Here is a 21759-nt window from a genome sequence, read left to right as displayed (position 1 = left end):
GTGAACTGTTGCGACAGTACACAAAGAGTGAAGTGTCGGACTTGCATTCTCTGAACCCCATGGTACTAATGTGAGATGCAAAACGTTTGTACCAAGCACGTGGTGCCTGCTTGAGACCGTAGAGTGCTTTGTTGAGACGACACACGTGAGTGGGGCGAGATGGATCGACGAATCCGGGAGGCTGCTCGCAGTAGACAGTTTCAGAGAGATTGCCATGTAAGAAGGCATTTTTCATATCAAGCTGGTGGATTGGCCATGATCGCGAGAGAGCAATACTGAGAACTGTTCGAACAGTGGCTGGTTTGACAACTGGGCTAAAAGTTTCGTCAAAATCGATGCCAGCCTGCTGGTGAAACCCACGAACAACCCACCGTGCTTTGTATCGCTCAAGGGAGCCATCAGACTTGAGTTTTTGTTTGTATATCCACTTTCCAGAAATACCATTAGTGAACAGGGGGCGGGGCACAACATTCCAAGTATTGTTTTTAATTAAAGCAGTATATTCCTCAATCATGGCGTTTCGCCAGTTTTGGTCAAGAAGAGCTTATCGATAGTTTGTGGGAATGGGAGAGGTAGAGGACGCAACGAGAGAGAAATGGACTTTGGGTTTGTGGGTGCCCACTTTACTGCGAGTCACCATAGGGTGAGCAGGGGGAGGTGGGGGAGGTGGGGGAGGTGTGGGTGTAGGAGAAGGGGTTGTGAGCTGGTCGTGGTCGAGAGGTGGTGCTGCAGGAGAAACAGGTGTTGGTTGTATTATATGACTGTTGGACGAACTGTTGGAACATGGTGGTTCATTGTTGGAACAGAGGAAGTCTGAGGGATGAGGGACAAGGAGAGTGTGTTTTCGTCCAAGGTAGAGGTAGGAAGTGTGTTTTTGGGGGGAGTGGACTCAGCAAAAGGAAAGTGAGTTTCGTCGAAGGTAACATGACGGGAAATTATGATTCGGCCAGTGGATCTATCAAGGCAACGATAGCCTTTGTGAGAGGAAGGGTGACCGAGATAGACACAAGGAGTAGAACGGGGGGCGAGTTTATGTGGTGTGGTGGCGGTGAGGTTGAGATAACAGAGACAACCAAATACTCAAAGATGAGAGTATGTAGGTTTGATGAGGTAAAGAGCTTCGTGAGGAGTCCGGTTTTGTGTGATTTTGGTAGGTAAGATATTGAGTAGTGAGTAGATGTGTGGCCATATGAAGGGCTTCGGCCCAATAAGTAGGAGGAAGATGAGCTTGAAAGATGAGGGATCGAATCATCTTAGTTATAGTGCGGATCATTCGTTCTGCGTGTCCGTTTTGAGGGGAGGTGTGGGGACACGAAAAACGATTTAGGATGCCGTGTTTAGTGAAGTAGTTTTTAAAATACGCATTTTTTAATTCACGACCATTATCACTTTGTAAGGCTTTCGGGGATGTTGGAATTGAGTTTTGAGAAGTGTATGAAAATTGACAAAGGTTGTAAAAACGTCAGATTTATTTCGAAGAGGAAAAGTCCATAAATAATGGGTAAAATCATCAACTAACACAAGATAATATTTGAAACCCGTAAGACTAGAAACACGAGAAGTCCATAAATAAGCATGAATAATTTGAAATGGAGCAACAGTAGTAGATTTTTAAAAAAAAATGGTAGACGAAAATGTTTGCCTAATTGACAGGCATTACAAAGAGACTCCCTAGGATCTTTATTATGGGAAAGAAAAATGCTAGAAAATAAACGAGACATGACGTGTTTGCCGGAATGGCCTAGACGCCGATGCGAAAGAGTGCGAGACGAAGGTGTTGCGACAGTGAGGAAAGCAGCGGGAAATGAGGTGGGGGGAGGGACGCCAAATGGATATAGGTCACCGGAGCTATTGCACCTGAAAATCTCGACTCGACTCCGAAGGTCCTTCACAAAAAAACCAAACGGGTCAAATTCAACCGAACATGAGTAATCGCGGGTGAACTTTCGAACAGAGATAAGGTGTTTGACGATATTGGGTGTGACATAGAACCGCTGATAGCGCGAAAAACTACCTCCGCGGGAACTGTTGCAAGAACCGTTGCAACTGTTGGATGGATAGTTCGCGTTGGAGGCGTAGAAAACAGCAGCGGTCTGCTCCGGTTCAGCAATTTTTGTTTCTTCCATCTGAAGAAGTGATCGAGTCTGTAGAAAAGTGGGAAGGGGATTCTGAAAAGAGATGGGGTTGGCGACGGTCCCGTAGTTTTTCGGAAGGCCGTGTAGGGTTTGGAGAACGAGTTGTTTATCGGAGATTGGATTTCCGGCATCGGCCAAGTTGTCCGCCGTGGTTTTGATTATTTGGCAATAATTGTGAATGGAATGAGCGCATTTCTTGAGGGACTTGAATTTTTCTTCAAGTTGAATGGCTCGATAATCTTTGTTATTGGTGAAGAGAGAAGAGATGGCGGTCTATAGATCACTGGCGGTGGAGGTTTTTGAGAGAACCATGCTGGATAGATCGTCGGAGATGGTGCCGTAGATCCAAGATTGGAGGAGATAGTCGGCGCGCTGCCATTCATCGGCGGAAATCGAATCCAGTCGGGGTTTTCCATGTAGAAGATCGGAGAGACAGAAACGACCGACGTAATCGTGAAAAAGTGGCTCCACTTTTGATAATTAGGATTTTTCAGATCTAGAGTAACGGGGATAAGAGATTTGATATTAGAGATGGCATGAGCAAGGTGAAAAGGATTGAGAGGGGCGGTGGAGGGAGAAGAAGCTTCGCCGGCCATGGAGAAGAAGGGGGGGGGGGGGGGGCGACGGCTATGGAGAAGAGAGAAGAAGAGGTGGTGACGGCTAGGTTAACCTAGTGTCTGATACCATATAGGAGAAATAGATTTGGAGAAAAGAGAGAGTGATTATCTCTCACGTATATTAAACATATATATAGTTACATGTAGGAAACCCTAACCTACTACACAAGGCAACTTATTATACAAGGTAACTAGAATAAATAAGAATAATAATAATATACGTAATATATATAATATATACGCTAATACTACTAGTTGTAATCCGCCGAGGTATCACTGTTTGAACATCAACCACATCCACCGTCGTCGAGGAGTTTGGACATCAAAACTCCTCGAACGTCATCGATGCATCACCATCTGTACATCAAACACCTCACCGCCGCAATTGAAACAATCCTCCTCTCACAAATGGCCGGCAACTTCATCCTCTACGGTTACGACCAACGCATCGTGGCAGAGCATCTCTCGTCCGCGTGATACACTCCGGTTTTTATTCATCGATTTCAGTATTTTTATGTGAGAGTTTAATAGTCGATTTATTTATTTTAGTCAATTAATAAGTCAACTATGCTTCTTTTATAGTCGATTTATTATTTTTCGGTCTAATTTAAACTTTAATATTTTAATCTTCTATAATCTATTAATGAATCAACTACATAAACAGCATAGTCAATTTACGTCCAGTCTAGTCTAGAATTTTGCAAAAAAAAAACACAACGTAGCCTAGAATTTCGCAAAAAAAAACATAAGGAGTGGATTATCATTAATTATTGGGTAAATTACAAACACCCCCCTGAGGTATGGTTAAATTACAAAAACCCCCCTCTTGTTTGGATAATTACATCTACCCCCTCAACTATGATTTTTTCTTACCTTTATGTTGCCATATTCAACATAGTCATCTAGATTCCGTGAAATGTGCTTTAGTTTGTACTCTTTGTGTAAAAAATACAGTTTTCGATGCACCACAAACTGATATATACAAGCTAAAAATCACATATTATGGTCATCTTACTTCATAATGTAGAGTTTGAATGGGATAAAACGGGTACAAAAGTGATAATATTCCATATAATCTCGAAGATTCCACTAAATTTGATGAGTTGAGGGGGTGGTTGTAATTATCCAAACAAGAGGGGTGTTTTTGTAATTTGGTCATACCTCAGGGGGGTGTTTGTAATTTACCCTTAATTATTTCTAAATAGCGAACCTATTTCAATACAATTTCAAAACGAGGGAAGGGGTTCACTAATTTTCCTTTTCTCAAAATATTTATCAATCATATGTATGCTTTTATATTCTCACAAACCAAATCAAATAATAATAATAATAATGAGAGAGAGAGAGAGAGAGAGAGAGAGAGAGAGAGAGAGAGAGAGAGAGAGAGAGAGAGAGAGAGAGAGAGAGAGAGAGAGAGAGAGAGAGAGAGAGAGAGAGAGAGAGAGAGAGAGAGAGAGAGATGGTTACCAATATATCTATATAATGTGGCATAAATTACACAAAGGAGATGTTGATCGACAATCCCATTTGCAAACAATGTGGACCAAATTAAACATCAAATTCCAGACTTAGAGAATAAATTCCACATGAGAGGAAAGGTGAGTTGAGATTTATCCGTTCTTTCCACCTAGCTATGTTATATTATGCTATTATATGTAGTGGTCCTTATGTATCTATATATGATAGCTATGTATAAATTTAGATCGGATGGTCTGTTTTAATAAGAAAATCGTATGCCATAGGATGATTGACACGTGGATAATTTAAATTAAAATATAATTAGTATTGTAATAATTGGAAAAAAAAAAAGGGAAAAAAGAAAACCCAGCAGAACCCGTAACCCCTCTAACCCTAATTATAATAGCGTGATTTATTAAGAGTTAGACTTAAAAGTGTCACATGTCAAAAATTTAGTGACGTCCGATTTATATTAAATATCGGCTCATCCGCTCAGAATTTAATCTCATAAACATATCATGAATTCACTATTTGGCAAGTGGCCACAAATCCGAAATATTCTGATATTTCCAAAATTTTGAAATTGAATGTGAAATAAGATTTGTACTTCTGAAAAAAATCATTTTTTTTTTTTTGGTAAAAGGTTAAATTCAATATGTTCCATCCGACTTTAGGTATATCACAAAAATCATGGACATAAGAGTTACATATATTAAATTAAAAAAAAAAAAAAAAAATCAGAAAGTAGTAGTATCAATTAATTAGTTGATACGTGGATAAAGTACCTACCTTCCTACCTCCAATTGAAGCCTATGATTGGTTGAAAAATACAGCACAACACATCAGAATATAAATTTGTAGATATGTGCTACCTTCAGCTAATTTCTGCTCCGGCCACCAGCACCGCCGCCGCCACCACCACCACCACTTCAATTTAAAACTACTCCTGTCAATCTCATATATATATATATATGAATGGGCAATGAAAACCTCCCCCTTCGATTCCCACACCAGCCAATATTGGAAGACCAGGCGCCGGAAAGAGAGCAGTCACCCCCCGCCGCCGCCGATGATGATCATCCGCCAGAAACAGCCAGGTGCGACTGGGATTTCAGCCTCTCCGCCGTGGTTTCTTCCGCCGCCTCTACCTCTTCCGACGCAATTGGTGTCGTCGAGTTCGACCAGAGCAACTCCTTCCTCGCCACCGGCGGCATCGCCAGAAAAATCAGGATTTACACCGCCCGGAAACTGCTCCCGTCGAGTGATCAGAATGGAGGTAGGACCGCCGCCGCTGCGTTTCTCGACCACGCCGCTGCATGCGACTACTACATGTGCACTCCGGCGAAGCTGAGCAGCCTGAAATGGAAACCCGGTTCGGGCTCCCGGGTCATCGGATCCGGCGACTACGACGGGGCGGTCATGGAGTACGACCTCGAGAAACGGGTCCCCGTATTCGAGCGCGATGAGCACGGAGGCAGGCGGGTCTGGAGCATGGACTACTCGCATTCGGATCCGAACCTCGGCGCATCCGGGTCGGACGACGGCACCATGCAGATGTGGGATACCCGTTCCGATGGGGGGAACTCTGTAGCGTCGGTTCGACCGAACCGGCTCGCTTCCAGCCCGGTTTGCTGCGTCGAGTTCAACCCGTTTGGCGGGCCACTCATAGGCGTCGGATGCGCCGACCGGAAAATCTACGGCTACGACGTGCGCAGAACGGCCGACCCGGTTTTCGTCCTGGACGGGCACCGGAAAGCCGTGACGTACACGAGATTCCTCGATTTGCGGACGATTGTTTCGTCGTCGGTCGACGGGTGTTTGATGATGTGGGCCACGGAGGATCGGCGCGTGATCAGAACGTACAGTGGACATTTGAACGGCCGGAGATTTGTCGGCTTATCTGTTTGGAGAAGCGGCGGATTGTTGAGCTGCGGCTCGGAAAACAATAGGGTTTTTGTGTATGACAAAAGATGGGGCGACCCGATCTGGGTTCGGGGTTTCGAACCACCGGCGGCAGCGGCGCAGCCGCCTCGCTGCGAGGGTGGGTTTGTGAGTAGCGTCTGCTGGCGGCAGAGCGGAGAAGAGGAGCGGTGCACGCTGGTGGCGGGTGGTTCCGATGGGGTGTTGCAAGTGTTCAATTGTGAAAAAAGGCCATGCTCGTAGAATTAAATAAATCTATATTTTATTTGGTAGGAATTTAATAAAAATTTATTGGAATTAGGGGGTGTGTTTGTTTAGCATTGTTCATTTTTAATACAAATGCACCAATATTAATTTCATGTTTTGTATTTTCTTTAAATTCTTAGCCCAATTTTAAAATACTAAATAACAATAGTTTATTTAAATTCTTGTTATATATTTGCAGCCATCATCGGAAGAGCGAAAAAATACAGTCGTTAATAGAAACTTGACCGCGTACAAATCTCGCACGATCAACTACGACGACGCCGAATGAGATACCAAGAATGGAGAAATATATGAGTTTGGATATATAGGAATAGAATGTAACACGGTACTGAACTGAATATATGCGCTGCATATATTTAATTTGTCCGAGTATATATTTTTTTTTTTATTTTTTTGTTATGTACAAAACCTTATCCAACTACCCTTTCTATGTATGTGTCGATCTTATCCATTACTTATGTTATATTCTCTTACTGTTTTTATACTAGTAGTGAAAAACTACAATTATACAACTACCGTCTCTATGCATAATAATGTATTCGAATACATTATGCATAGAAACTCGAATACATTATGCATAAAAACACCTAAATTCTACAATTATACATGCATAATTTCATAATTTTATAAAAACACCTAAATTCTATAAAATATGAGGTTCCAAATTAAAATTTGAATATTTTTTTTAAAATTAAAAATATTTTTTATAATTAAAAAAAAAAAAGGTAAATGCGAGGATATATAAATTAAAGTTTTTCACCAAGGGGGGCGGGCCCCTAAAATCTAGGGTGGTCCCAGATTCTATCTGTGTCGGAAAAACATGGAGATAAATCTCAGCTCTCCATCTTGTTCGAGTTGTCAACACACACACACATACGATTGTTTTATAAAATTAGAATGAAAAATAATGACAACTTGCTATAGGTTGGTGGTGGTGGTTACATAATATATATACGTATATATGTATATGTATACAATATGCAATCTGCATGAAAGACAGATCATTGTGGCTGTTAAGGAAGCTTGCTGTCTTTATGGATAAGCAAGCTGCGCGCAGAGGGGATCTTTTATCTTTTAATTCAATTTTGTTTTAAACCAATTTAATTTTATTATTGATAAGCAAGATTTACATTGGTTGGTTAATTACGTACCGATCATAATTTAAATGTTTTCTTTATCTATTTAGGAAGATTTTTCCTTTATCTATTTAGGAAGATTATCTCTGATCGCTACCTATTTCCTCCATCGTCTTTTAAGTGTTCGGATGAAGTGGCGAGCTCGTTACCCGCATATCCCAGATGCATTATTTAGCGAGCTTGGCACTAATAACAAGCTTTTCTTCCGACAAGTTTCTAAAACCGTGGCTTCAATAAATCCATCTTGGCTCATATTTTTATGTCCCCATCTTATTAGTAAGTCAAATATCGAGAATTCGGTCCAACCTTGCCGAACTGATCCCAAAACCCAAAAATGATTTTTTTTATAATAAATGTTATTTTTCAAAATTTAATAAAATATATCAGTTTGTTTCGCAAAAAAAGAAAAGAAAATGTTTTTTCATTTGCCTTTAAAAGATAAAATATAATTTGCATTTTTTTTATTAAAGTAAATTAACTGAAATGTTAAATGTCGTTTCAATTTTACTAATGTCGTTTTGACTTCGAATCTGATTTTCACATATTTCTATTTTGATTTTGCAAAATTTGAAACACGAAAATTGTAGTCCTTTGGGTTAGCTTTTTAATCTAACTTAAATCCGCTAGATTGGATACCGTGTGGCAAAGTTATGCATGAATGAGTCACATTTTGAATTTTAGATACCTCAATACATCAAAGTTGTTCGCAGTATCCATTGATTCATGTATATCTTTCTCGCCCGACATCCAATTTTGGTGATTCAAGTTAGATTAGAAAACTAACTCAGAATACTACAAATTCTATTTTTCAGGTTTTGCAAAATTTTGAATTAAAAATGATCAAAATCACGTTTGAAATCGAAACGGTATTATTAAAGCTCGAACGACATTTATCACATCCCGCATAATCGATTAATGGGCCAAATTTTAACTTGCTGAACTCATCATACCATAGTGGACCTATATTTAACTAGAATATGCACATTTTTTTTGGACCCGCTTAAATAAGTGGAAGCCCGATCCGAGATACTACTTAAATTAAAATGTTTTTTTTAACTCTATTTAAATATTTGATTTATATTACTCAAAAATATAAATTTTGATTTATAGAAAAAAAAAATAACGAAAAAAATAGGGAGCCACCTTATGATTACAATAATAAACTAGTTAAATTTCCTTCTTATGTATTTTGTTAGAAACAAAGGCACAAGATTTTTCTAATAAGCTAAAAGTTCGTCGCTCATCATTTTTATAAAAATACTCATGCATTTCGTTAATTATAAAACTATTTACGAACAATCGTTGGGTGCGTTGTGTACCCAAAGTTTAATGTCAAAAGTTCACCGTCGATATTTACTACAAATTCAACTAATCTTCATATGTTCATTGTCGATTAACAAGCAATTTCATAAATTCATTACCATATAGTATTGAAATACTCGATTTTCAAAACTCAAACTTCACCCGGATCTTTAGAAACTCATTTAAAAATTTAGAGGTTCGCTACTAAATTTCATAAGTTCACTCTCATATTTTGTGTTGAAATACTCAATTTTCAGAGTGTTCATTGTCATATCTTGTGATAAAATATCCAATTTTCAGAAGTTCACTGTCAATTTTCAACTAATTGACGAAAATTTATTTGAAAATTAATTACTTTAGTTATTTGTAGTAACGTAACATATAGTAGTAACACATGCATGTGACTGTTTTTCGATATATATTTGTTGGTTACGAGTTTATTTATAATATAAATATTTAAATTGTTGATGATTTTCTTTTATATATAATCAGTGATATTCGCTTGTGTATATAATTGTAGGCCACGATTTTGCGCTAAAAAGAAAGAGCATAACAAGAAATGGCTACAGTCGGCTATAATCATTTGTAGTCATTTTCAATACAATAAACATATCGAAAAAAAAAATTATAATTACAAGATATATTTTTATTATTAGAAAAAATCAGCGAAAATAACAGATGCAGGTCCACAAATGTTTAAAGCAATTGACAAAAATACTAAATACATTTAGACGAAAATTGCGATATGTTAAATGAGCCCATATTTTTAATTAAAATAGAACTTACAAAGTTTAATTTAGATCCTACAAACTCCTTATAAAACCTAGGAAATATTATTTTGTCAATATATTTATTTATTCTACAGAAAAAACCGACTCCCTCAGTTCTGCAATTTCCTCCCGGTCGGCAAGTGGCAACCTGCAAATTTGCAATCGCCGGCGACTCCGTTCACGTCGATCGGCACTGAATTACACCGGAGATAAATTGAATACAAATAAAGAAAGAGGGAGTAATGGTGACATCGTCGGTGGTAAATACGTATCCTCTGTCAAGCTACACTTTCGGCACCAAAGAGCCGAAGATGGAGAAAGACACCTCCGTTGCCGATCGCCTTGCTCGCATGAAAATCAAGTTTGTGTTTTTTTTCTTTTTCCTTTTCTGTTTTCCCCCCAATTTTTTATTTTTTTATTACTTTGGTAAAACCCTACATCAGAGTAAGAAGTTTCACCTAGGGTTTTACTGACTGACCGGTAGAAAATTCGATTTGTGGTGGGTATTACTGAAATTCGTTTGGATTTTTCTGGTTGCAGCTACATGAAGGAAGGCATGAGGACTAGCGTTGAGGGTATTTTACTGGTATGAATTTTCCTCCTAAATTGGGCAATTGTTTAATATGTAAATTTGGTATTTTTACCTCATGAGAATGTTCTATTCGCATTCAAGTTTTAGGGGGGAAATGTATTTGTAACAGTTCAGAAATGCGTTGATTTGTTTAAAAGTATTATCTTTCAGTACATTGAATCAAAATTCAATCGGAGAAAAGCGGGAACGTAAGCCAAAATCAGCAAAAGACAGGATTTTCTTGATTTGGAAATCCAACCAAGTTATGGTTTCAGTTTATGAGTTTTTAAAATGCAATTCACTCATTATTTTTTCTTTTAAAACCAACCTTAAGAAAAAGTTTTGTATATCCGAACATAGAGTGTGCAGAATTATCTTTACTAGTATTTTCAAGTTGTATCATACTGAGAATGGCATGAAGCAGCGGGAATCTTGTTTGATTTGCTGAATTAGGTGCCATCTCTCGACCTTGAGTAACCTTGATTCTTAAAGTTAAACAATGTTCTTTATACTGCACCATCAATTGGCTATTCTCATTATCGTATTCAAGCACCTCTTCAGAAATGTTAGTAGAGTACTCAAAGACTTTTTTGTTTGGCTAAGTTAAATCAAAAGCAGGCAGAAGGGCCACTGCCATCTTGCTTTTTATGTTCATTTATTCCTACTCTGCTGTTTGTGTCCACGAAGAAACTTTCTCGATGATGAAACTGCAGTTTTATCTGTTTGGACCTTTGGTCTTATCCCTACCCGCCATTGCTTGCTTGCTTAGTTCATGATGTAGTTGTATGTGAAGTCATTTGACGTAGAGAGAAAAAAGAAGTAAAATGTTCTTATATGCATCCTTGTCATGCTGAAAAACTTGTTTTGTAGCTATCACGATTTAGTTGGTGAATTCTGTTATTTAGCGAGCTTATTTATCTCATGGTCATGGCTATAGAACATTGTCCATGTCTTGTCATCAATGTCCCGTTTGATAGGCTTGATTGGTCTTTGATATATCAACTAATCGAGGCCTATTTTTCGTTTTCGCATCTCCTAGTCATCACTAAATTGGCTGGTTTTCTCTGCATCTTGTCCCAAACGGGAACTGGGAAAAATATCCTGATACTCTGGCAATTTTTCTATTAATTATCGTCCTCTTAGGTATCAATCATGTTGTGTGATACCATACTTGAGAGTTGTTCGGAATATCATTGGTTTTGTAGTAATAGACTTTTTTGGCCCCAATTCTGTTGCTGCAATATTCTCGTTTTGTTGTCTGACGATGGCTAAATTTGTTACTTGAGTTCCTTTCTCAATCGTATCTTGCTATTAAGATTCCAGAACTGGGTGAGGGTATCAACCTCCATATTTCTTATGCATTTATACATGATTATAACGAATAATGATGCTGATTATAGGCCACATTATTTTTGTCTAACTGAAAAAACGTCTACACTTACAGGTACAAGAGCATAATCATCCCCATATTCTGCTTTTGCAAATTGGAAATACATTCTGTAAACTTCCAGGTGGTAGATTGAAGCCAGGAGAGAATGGTATGGTGTTTACTTACTTCTTTTGGGTCGTTGTTTTATGCCACGATAGTACTTGCTTATTATAGAAAACAAAACATAGAAGGAATATAAGATGAGCTGCCAATAACAAACTTCTATTCGACACATCTGAATAATTGCAGTTATCTTACTGTCTTTTTTTCTGAATACAACTCCGCAGAAATTGAAGGCTTGAAGAGGAAACTCTCTAGCAAACTTGCTGCTAATTCACCTTCTCTGCAGCCAGATTGGCAGGTAATATTTAAGGAAAGTTTGTTAATTTGAGGTGGAAATTTATCAGAGTTCAAGATGGGGGTATCGTTTGATACTCTGAAATTTATCTAGGCCAACCGAGGCTTAACATCAGGGGCAAATTATTGTTATTTATGATGTAAAGACATATATAATGGTTGCTTGGTACATCTGTCTAAAGAAAAGCCGAATTTCATGTCTTATTGGCCATTATTTTTTATTTTTATTTAATTAAGTTTTCTTGTTAAATATCAGTTGCAGAGATAAGTAGTTATGCCTGATGCAAAATTTTCATGCAGATTGGTGATTGTGTGGCAACCTGGTGGAGACCGAACTTTGAAACAACCATGTACCCTTACTGCCCTCCACACATAACCAAGGCTAAGGTAAGATATATCCCGACACATACATGAATAGATCGTCACAATATCAGTTGGCATGAAATAATGCTGACACCTGATTTTGACCTAATACAGGAATGCAAGAAGCTATACCTTGTTCACCTATCCGAGCGAGAGTATTTTGCTGTGCCAAAAAACTTGAAACTTCTTGCTGTTCCGTTGTTCGAACTGTATGACAACGTTCAGGTGTGTAAAGATTCAGCACTTACTATGATTTTTTCACATCCGTGTATGTGTATATGTATTAATAACCAGTGAAGTTTGTTCCTGTAATTTGTCTTATAATTACAGTTAAACACGTATCATTTATTCTGTTTTCCTTGTCAATTATCCGTTCGACTTTATGAATGTCTTTTCCCCAGTTTTTTTGCAAGCAGATGTTTCATGTTTTATGGTTCATGCAACGCTGACACACTCGTTTTTTTTTTTGTTGAATGTCAGAGATACGGTCCTGTTATATCGACAATCCCTCAGCAACTATCCAGGTTTCAGTTCAACATGATTCATCAGTAGATGTGTCCGAGATTGACGATCCCAAATTTTGAGGATGAGAGTTTCGATCTCTGGTTCACCATATCATTGACTGCGCTTTCTTCAACTTGTTTTCTGTTTTAAAACCTTGTTACGCTCACCACCTTTGACTTAGCTTTAGTTTCGACTTTCGTCTTATGCTTTTTTTTTTTATACTTATTTTCTTGTATTATTATTATTAAGAAGTCTCTTTTTATTATCTTACTTTTTGAGTAGATAGCATCAATGTTATTTTTTCTCCTTTGAATCAGACCTAGGATTAATTGTCTATTGTCTTATTGAGGCATCAATGTTGTATTAAAAGCATATGCCTTTTAGTATTTGCTTTTAAAACATTAATTATTTAGATACAGTACTTGGTGTGGAAAAAATTAGATGCTGCCAGATTATTTTTCTTTCTTTTCAATATCTGACAGTATAGGCTTTTTTCTTTCTCTATTGACAGTCCTTTATTAAGAAATGGGGTAAAAAATAAATATTTTAGGAATTTTGGGTCAACCAAAACAGAGGTGTTCTCTTGGCCGGTAAACCCACCGTTCGGTATAGGGTATTGATGTCCTGTACCGGTAAACTGACCGTTCGGTATATGGTATTGATGACCGTATACCGTATAATACAGTATATCGTATCATACTAAATTCTGGAATATTTATTTTTTAATCTTACTTTAAATTCTTTAAGGTCATAACAAATTCTCAAATACGTTTAGATTGATAATTTTTTTTTCATTATTTATAAATTAGCCTTTATCGATAGTTAATTTTTTCTTTTAGAGCTGATTATTGATATTTGAATGTCAAATTCAAGAATTAAGTAGTTTAAATATATTATTTTTCACATTTTAAAAATATACTTTCGGCTTTAATGGTACCGAACCAAAAAAATCAAATTAATTCGGTAAAAAATCGTGCTAAACTGAATAATTAAGTTCGATAAACTGTACAAATTTTCGAAGTACCGAAATTTTGGTTTATCGAAACTCCGGTGCGGTAATGCCCGAATGAACACCCCTAAATGAAATATAAAACACTTTATTGGAGCCCGAAGGCGGAGGAGCTGGATGAATACACAATTTTGGGAAAATTTCTATTAAGTTAAAAAAAAAAAAAAATCATTCCTTTTCTAAATATTTTCAGAATTGAAATATTCGGTTATTTATGAATATGTTTTTTTCTTCATTTCAATCCAATTTTCTTTTTTTAATAAATCGATAAATCAAATTTGGAATATAAGATACAAAAATCAATTTGTTCCAACTTTACATCTTAGTGTGAAGAGTGATGTGATATATGCAACAAAAATCAAGAAAGATTGTTGGTAATGGTGGAAATTAAATAATATATATAATGGTGAAAGATTGAATTATATATTTCACAACCTGTTTAATTAACAAGTCAAGAAATATATTATGGATAAAGTTTGAATAAATTAATACTATAGCCATGAAGCTTGCCTTTAATTTATAATACACGTAAAATAATACAAACAGTTGAATTATTACATATTACATGGATCATGGCATGATCATCATCATCATGCCTTTATGAGCCAATGGGATGATATTGCTCGAGTAATTTGCCCCATCAAATAATTAATTTATTAACTTAAAACAATTAATATTCCAACAAATATAGTATCAAATTATGCCCGTAAATAATAACGGGAAATTTAACTGTTCGAGTTCGATTTTTTTGTAACAATATTTTTTTAAGGTCGAAGTTGTGGTACGTGTACATAGTTTGCAGTGCGATTGGCGATTTACACCTCTCGCTCGGTATCTGCATTTCCAATTTTACATGAAAACATAGCTCTTTCCCCCCTATACTCCATTATTGAAATTAATTATCTACGTTTTATTATAAAATTTACATATTATGGATAATCAATGTAATGTAATTAAAAAAAAATGTGATAGTATATTTGCTATGACTAGAATATTATATTATGTTTACTCACTAAACAACTATTCATAAGCACACGTACACATGAGTGTGTCAATTGCATGTGGTGTCGTAGACATACAGATATCACCCTAGGTAGCCGTTTACGAGACTTGTTATTTAATGTTTTATTCATAATTGGTTTGCATAGACATATAGTGAATCGTTTATGAATAATAGCTCATAATACACGCGACAGCGAGTTATGAGTAATTTAGTGTCTCGGGTTAATAATCAGGAATTGTAACTTGCATGATAGATGATTAATTGGGTGACGATTTATCGCATAGGGGGAAGATATAATCCTAGATCCGTTTTTATTAATATTCTCTCGTGTTTATTTGCTTTCATAATTAGTTTAATTATTTAGTTGATTAAATTTGACAACTTTGCGAAGGCTGGATAAAAATTATAATTATTAGAATTTTGTACTTAAGATTAGATAATTTGAGTATTCCATGTGGGATCGACATCCGACTCTCACAAGTCCACTTTTACTACTTGTTTGCTATACGTGCACTTGCGTATTAGGTATTTAGCCCAACATAAATATATGTTTTCTTTGACGACTTTAAAAGTCAGAAGTTGGATGTAGCAAAAGAAATGATATGTACTTGCCATATGTTTGAAACTCGTATAGTTAATCGTCTATAAATTAATACAGTTGCAATTAGCAAAATTTTATTAATTTAATGAAATACTAAATTATCGAACTAATCAAAAAAATTACTATTATTTAAACGAAGTTAATTTATCGAGGTTCTAAAGTAGTACAGAGAGGGGTTAGGTTGCATGGAAAACGAGGAGGATTGTGGTAATCTTATCATATTTACTAGTTGATGAGCATATTATTATTCAGTAATGATCGAAAAAAGAAAAGAAAAAAGAAAAATATATTATGTATATAATTTCTGTATATGCGTCAGCAAGAAAATCACAATCTTTTGTCATCTTTCAGACAGGTACATGAAACAAAAAAGGTACCCATGAAATCAGCTCATAAACCAAAGATCCATAACAACACACCAAACTCAAATTAATTAAAAACCCCCCTCTCTCTCTCTCTCTCTTCTCACACACTTTCTTCTCCATTTCCGCCTCTTCATTTTTCTGCTGTGGACTGTGGTAAGCCCTTCTCTCTCTATCTCTCTCTCTCTCTAACATTCATGTGTGTCTGTTTATCGGTGTGTAATACTACATATATCATATATGAATGTGCTTCCGCTGTTCCTTTTGTCTCTGTCTGTGTGTAGAATCTTGGACAAGTGAAATAGTTTCAGTTTAACTGAATGCAGTTCTTGTTTTTCTGGGTTTTTTTTTATTTTTTTATTTTTCTGGGCTGGTTTTATTTTTCTGTTTTTTGGAAGAAGTTATTTGTGGGCTATGGTGGTCAAAGATTGGATTTTTATTACTACAATGAACTAGGGATTTTTTTTTCCCTTTTTTTTTTAATACAAATGAAAATATGTGGCAGAGAAGTAAATTGTAAAGGGGAGAGAGTACACACAAGGTCATAAATAAATGCTTGGGATTAATGAATGCAAATATTTGGAAAAAATATAAATTAAAGGGGGCCAAGATTGGTCTTGGATCTCTGTGAAATGCCTTCCTTTATTGTGTTTATAATCCCCCCCATGCATTTACTCTTTCAGATTCCTCTCTCTCTCTCTCTCTCTCTCTCTCTCTCTCTCTCTAAGAATTATTGATTTGATATTTTGAGCAGTTTCTTGAAAAGAATGGGGAAGAGGAGAGAGAATGAGGAGGACAATAAGAAGAAGAAAAGAAAGGGAAGAATTCCTTGTTGTGAAAAAGATGGAGTTAGAAGAGGTGCTTGGACCAATGAAGAAGACAAGATTCTTGTTGATTTCATCTCTCTTCATGGCCACGGCACTTGGCGAAATCTCCCTCAACTCGCCGGTTCTTCTCCCTTCTTTCCCTTTTTTCACTTTCGATTGAATCGTATACACGAATACTCAACTTGCTAGAAAACCGGGACACTTTTTCGATTTCCCGATTGTGATATGTTTAGTTAAGATTTCGCAATGAATTATTACAGGTCTCCTTCGGTGTGGAAAGAGTTGTCGTCTACGCTGGAATAACTATCTCCGACCGGACATTAAGCGGGGCCCGTTTTCACCCGATGAGGAGAACACAATCACTCGTCTTCAATCCACCCTCGGTAACAAGTATAAATTCTTCTCCTCCTTAACAAAATTCAGTTCACTTTCTTGATTTTTTTTAACTGATTTAACTGATTTTGATTCGTTTTCAGATGGGCTGCAATAGCCTCCCACTTACCCGGAAGAACGGACAACGACATCAAGAATTTCTGGAACTCCCATCTCAGAAAATCCCTCGCCCACGCATCGTCTAAGTCGGGCGGCGACACGTCTCTGTCACAGCCCTGTCACTCTAGCACCACCACCACCCCGCCGCTTCTTCTCCAAACGCCACCTGGCGGTACTACTACTAACTACCCCGGAGGCGATTACTTCATACGCCTCTGGAATTCGGAAATCGGAGAATCGTTTCGAGACGGAGCAACTGTATTGTCCCACAGTCACAGTCCGGCATCACAAGCGTCGAATGTGGAACTCTTGAGCTGTAAGAAGGAACTGGGGGATGATGACGACGTGGCGGCTTGTTATTCGTCGAAATCGTACGAGGAGTTGGATGATTCGTCGGAAGCGATGCTGAAGCTGCTGCTCGATTTTCCGGTGGGTGGAGACGATATGGAGTTCCTTCAGGGTCCCGTCGGCGATGCCTTGAATTCTTCACATAGTTGACAGAAAGCTCACTTTCTTGATTCTCTTGTTATAATTACTAATTAGCTGCTTTTAGTTGTAGGTAATTAGTTCAGTGTGCATAGCTGTTGGGGGAGGAAAACCTAATTTTATTGCTTTCTTAATCCATATAATACATTAGAAAAGCTACTAATTTTCTTTCTTTCTTCACACCCCCTGCTTTAGGGGTGGAAATCGGACAAATCGAAAAAAAAAAAAAAAAAAAGAACCCGGATGTGTAAAACCTGATTCCAATTCCCTTCCAACAAAAATCGGATACTGGAACGAAAAAACTTGTTTGGAAATTGACAATTTCCGACTCGGAATCGGCTGAATGTGGAAATTCGCAAATAAAAATGCAATCTTTTTGTGCTAAAAAAACCCATAATACAAGCAATTAATCAAATCTTGCAAATTTCCAAACATGAATATCTTGTTTTCACAAATACATACAGAGGTGTGTATCTATAAACAAATACAGCATCATTCTATGCACACATAAACTACTGACTGACTCACAAAACAAATATCAAATTTTACACCAAATCACCCACACAAAACACAAATCTGAAATCAAATAGATGTATATATATATATCCTAAATGGAATAAAAAATATGTTAAAACAATAATGCAAACTTCAGTTTAAAAATCAGGACTTTTCACTTTTTTTCAGAAAAAGCCAAGTAATTTCTTCGGTGCAGTCCCGGTTGCACGATATTTTGCCGCGATTTCCTCCGCCTTGAGAAGATCTTCGCCGCGTCTAGCTTCCACCATCGCTCGTTTCTCTTCGGCCGCCTTGTGCACCATAGCTACCTTGTTCTTCATTTTCTCTACATATTCTGCTTTCTTTTTCTCCAATTTTTCCTATATAACAAGAATATTTAAACCATATTTACAGGTTATAATTTCAATTTCCTTTTCTTTTTTACGAAAAAAGATCAAAAATTTAAAATTTTGTTACCTCAATTTTCTTAAGCTCAGCCTCTATATTAGCCTTCTTGCTGTTCTCCCATGCTGCTACAGCAGATACTTTCTTTTGAGCCCTGTTACAAAAATTAGTTGGTACTGAGTTCGTCTCTCGATTTATAAAATTCCGATTCTTTAAAGCTTACAATCTGAATACGGACTCGAGGTCGATTCATTTATCGAAAAGTAATAAAAATATTCTGAAAAATGTAAAAAATACTACTTGATACTTGATACTGGAGTTCGTCTCTCGATTTATAAATTCCGATTCTTTAAAACATACAATCTGAACAACGGACTCGACGTCGATTCAATTATCGAAAACCGATTCAAGAAAAAAACAATAGAATGAACAGAGTAGCAGGATCAAGAAAGCAACTCACTTGTTCTCGGCTTTCGACTTCTCGCTTTCTTCCCATGCTTGAATTAAAGACAATCTCTTTTCGGTTGCTACTCGAGCAAGCACGACGTCTGCGAAAAAAATACTCGAATAATTCAATTCAATTCAATTCAATCTTTTTTATAATTATAATTTTTTCCAATTCAATTCATTCAGTTAAATAACAATTCTACAAAAAAAAAATGAAAATTAATACCTCTATCATGAGGGGCCTCTGCTTTCTTTTCCTCAACTTCTTCGCATTCTTTAGCAATACATACAGTTTACACACAAGTTAGCCAAATTGAACTCTAAATTCACCTAAATAATTATTTTTTTAAATAAATTTAATATATATATACATATATATATATATATATATATATATATATATATATATATATATATATATAGAGAGAGAGAGAGAGAGAGAGAGAGAGAGAGAGATGAGAGAGAGAGAGAGAGAGAGAGAGAGAGAAACAACAGGAAAGATGGAGTGGAAAGGTGAAATTACTTTCAACAACAACAATAGCCTTGCTGTCATCGGGCTTCTCTTCAGCGGGAGGTGGGATGACGGTTTTCTCCTCAACCGGCTCCGCCGCCGGAGGATCCGACGGTGGTGGCGGCGGCGGAGGGTCGGAACAGGCCTCGGGCTCATCAATAACCTTCTTGGGTTGGTCCTCAGCCATGACTTCGGAAAACTTAGCTATATTTGCTGAAGAGAGAGAAGAATTGGAGGAATGAAAGGAGGATATCAACAGTGGGAAACTCTATATAGGAGATATTATTATTGAGTGTGTGTGTGTGTGTGTGAGAGAGAAAGAGAGATAATTTTAGAGAGAGAAAATAGTTGGAGGAAGAAGGTAAGTGTCGCTTGGAATTGAACAAGAGAAAAAAAAGTGGGGAGCTGGATGATTGTTACAGATAATGTGTTTTGCCCTATGATTCTGAGTTGGCATCCCCACTTCTTTTATATCTATATATTTAATTAATTCATTTATTTAGAGAATTAAAAATTATAAAAAAAAAAATCAAAGATTAATTTAGCAATAATTTATTTTGATAGGAGAGCTTTTAACTAGGGTTTCGATCTCGTCTATGTTATATACGAACAGTTAGATACTACGTCTTGTTATTTAAATTGGTGATTTTCAACTGTATATGAGGATTAATAACTTCTCACTAAGTACACATATATACTTTGATGACGTGCAGATCTATAATTAACAGTTATCTGATGTAAATAACCGAGGTAGCATCTAATTTCGCACCATGTACATATACTTTGCAGAATATTCCGCACATTTAAATTACACAATCATATACTTCATTTGTTCCTTTGTAATTGTCGGTTTACTAGTTTTGCACAAGAATTAAGAATCTAATTAAATGTGACTTGATTTTAGAAAATGTCCCCGTCCACTAATTTATAAGAGTAGAACTGAAAATTATGCATTATTAAATTTTAAAGTGACAAATAATATAGAACAAAAAATAATTCCCGAAAGTGACATATATTATAGAACGAAAGGAGTATATATGTGTGTAACAAATTTCTATTTACGCTTAAAATCGAACACTTTACTGACTAAATAATGAATTGATGATTAATTGAACTCGTCCAACCCAAATTAATCACATATAAGTAACCTAAAAGAGATATTGTGCAATAATTATATATTTATTAATAATAATAATAATAAATAAAAAATGAAACAACTGTAAAGGACGAAAATACGGGGGTCAAAGGTAGAAACGCCGGAAAGTATGTGTAGAGATTTGTAATTTGTATGTGATAGAGAAAATAGCCGTTGCTTGGTTGGTTATGTAAATATTGTAAAGAAGAAATGGGTCTCTAGAAAACTGTGCACTTATTGTCTTTAAATGTAAATATGCCATAAAGTGGTCCTATTTCTGCCTCCCTTTTCAACTTTGCCTACCAAATCAATATTTACCATTTTATTTATTTATCTTTCGAATGAAAGCTGAATTTCACCGTTACACTCCCTTTTTTTTCCCCCTATTATAATAATAAAAAAGCAATAAATAAATAAATTAACTTTGGGTCCCCAACTTATATAGGGGGCCTTGTTAGAGAATTGTACAATGATACAAATTATGGTAACATCTGAGATACCGTAAAGTTATTAAAATCTCCTCATATTTGAATAATTACAATTATTCATTAGCTCTGAATCTTCATACATATTACATATCTACTCTGGTGGTGTCAAATTTAGTGGAATTTTCTAGATTACGTGGAATATTCTTGGTTTGTACCCGTTTTACTCCATTCGAGTTCCACATTTTGAAATAAGATGATCATAAGATGTGTCTCTTCGCTTGTAAATATCAGATTGTGGTGCATCAAAAACTGCATTTTACCGCAAAACGAGTACAAACTAGAGAACATTCCACGAAATCTAGAAGATTATTTTGAATTTGACACCATAAGGGTGAACGTATAAGAAGATTCATATTTGAGGGGCGATTGTATTTACCCAAACATGAGGGTATATCGTAATTTGACCTTATATTTGGGGAAGCCGTAATTTACCCTATAAATTATGAGATATGCTTTAATAATTAACAAATACAATGAATTTAGGAACTAATTAAATCTACAACTAATTAAATTTTCCTATGAATTTACGAGTTATTGATTAATTAATGAAGAAATCCCCAGCCAAATATATATAAATGTACGGGTAACTTACACTTGTGTATAATAAATTAGAAACCATATGCTCAATTTATACACAATCATACGTATATCTATATACATATAGATGTG

The 21759-nt window shown here is 36.3% G+C and overlaps 3 protein-coding genes and 1 pseudogene across 5 annotated transcripts; 3 read left to right on the top strand and 1 right to left on the bottom strand.

Annotated features, from left to right (window-relative positions):
- Nucleotides 1-4907: 4907 nt before the first annotated feature.
- On the top strand, nucleotides 4908-6864 carry LOC105977404 (WD repeat-containing protein RUP2 pseudogene; annotated as a pseudogene). The gene is made up of 2 exons (XR_016031760.1): nucleotides 4908-6399; nucleotides 6576-6864. The product of XR_016031760.1 is annotated as a WD repeat-containing protein RUP2 pseudogene (transcript).
- Nucleotides 6865-9660: 2796 nt separating this feature from the next.
- On the top strand, nucleotides 9661-13099 carry LOC105977949 (pre-mRNA cleavage factor Im 25 kDa subunit 2). The gene is made up of 7 exons (XM_013003350.2): nucleotides 9661-9966; nucleotides 10146-10191; nucleotides 11621-11714; nucleotides 11893-11966; nucleotides 12263-12349; nucleotides 12440-12550; nucleotides 12806-13099. Exons 1-7 carry the CDS (start codon nucleotides 9848-9850, stop codon nucleotides 12875-12877), a joined length of 603 nt encoding a protein of 200 aa, XP_012858804.1. The 5' UTR covers nucleotides 9661-9847; the 3' UTR covers nucleotides 12878-13099.
- A 2672-nt stretch (nucleotides 13100-15771) lies between these two features.
- LOC105977400 (transcription factor MYB17) lies at nucleotides 15772-17789 on the top strand. 2 transcript variants are annotated; one of them, XM_013002706.2, is made up of 4 exons: nucleotides 15772-15960; nucleotides 16559-16752; nucleotides 16892-17021; nucleotides 17108-17789. In XM_013002706.2, exons 2-4 carry the CDS (start codon nucleotides 16572-16574, stop codon nucleotides 17619-17621), a joined length of 825 nt encoding a protein of 274 aa, XP_012858160.2. In that variant the 5' UTR covers nucleotides 15772-15960; nucleotides 16559-16571; the 3' UTR covers nucleotides 17622-17789. The 2 variants fall into 2 exon arrangements, with proteins under 2 accessions (XP_012858160.2, XP_088675764.1); XM_088819638.1 differs by lacking the exon at nucleotides 15772-15960 and having other exon boundaries at nucleotides 16434-16752.
- Nucleotides 17790-18015: 226 nt separating this feature from the next.
- Nucleotides 18016-19967, bottom strand: LOC105977849 (remorin). The gene is made up of 5 exons (XM_013003231.2): nucleotides 19480-19967; nucleotides 19183-19230; nucleotides 18970-19057; nucleotides 18582-18663; nucleotides 18016-18484 (listed from the first exon to the last, which is right to left on the bottom strand). Exons 1-5 carry the CDS (start codon nucleotides 19652-19654, stop codon nucleotides 18290-18292), a joined length of 588 nt encoding a protein of 195 aa, XP_012858685.2. The 5' UTR covers nucleotides 19655-19967; the 3' UTR covers nucleotides 18016-18289.
- Nucleotides 19968-21759: the final 1792 nt, after the last annotated feature.

The sequence above is a fragment of the Erythranthe guttata genome, chromosome 6, assembly GCF_056151865.1.
Source record: "Erythranthe guttata isolate IM_541 chromosome 6, IM_541, whole genome shotgun sequence".
In the NCBI taxonomy this organism is placed as follows: domain Eukaryota; kingdom Viridiplantae; phylum Streptophyta; class Magnoliopsida; order Lamiales; family Phrymaceae; genus Erythranthe; species Erythranthe guttata.
The sequence above is the reverse complement of the archived record's forward strand: the minus strand, read 5'-3'. Positions and strand labels throughout refer to the sequence as shown.

Coding starts and splice junctions, on each gene's coding strand:
- LOC105977949 (XM_013003350.2), top strand. CDS start 9,848: ATGGTGACATCGTCGGTGGTAAATACGTATCCTCTGTCAAGCTACACT. Junction 9,967..10,145: donor CTTGCTCGCATGAAAATCAA/GTTTGTGTTTTT, acceptor TTCTGGTTGCAG/CTACATGAAGGAAGGCATGA. Junction 11,715..11,892: donor ATTGAAGCCAGGAGAGAATG/GTATGGTGTTTA, acceptor ACAACTCCGCAG/AAATTGAAGGCTTGAAGAGG.
- LOC105977400 (XM_013002706.2), top strand. CDS start 16,572: ATGGGGAAGAGGAGAGAGAATGAGGAGGACAATAAGAAGAAGAAAAGA. Junction 16,753..16,891: donor AAATCTCCCTCAACTCGCCG/GTTCTTCTCCCT, acceptor GAATTATTACAG/GTCTCCTTCGGTGTGGAAAG. Junction 17,022..17,107: donor CAATCCACCCTCGGTAACAA/GTATAAATTCTT, acceptor ATTCGTTTTCAG/ATGGGCTGCAATAGCCTCCC.
- LOC105977849 (XM_013003231.2), bottom strand. CDS start 19,654: ATGGCTGAGGACCAACCCAAGAAGGTTATTGATGAGCCCGAGGCCTGT. Junction 19,231..19,479: donor GGCTATTGTTGTTGTTGAAA/GTAATTTCACCT, acceptor GTATTGCTAAAG/AATGCGAAGAAGTTGAGGAA. Junction 19,058..19,182: donor AGAGGCCCCTCATGATAGAG/GTATTAATTTTC, acceptor TTTTTTTCGCAG/ACGTCGTGCTTGCTCGAGTA.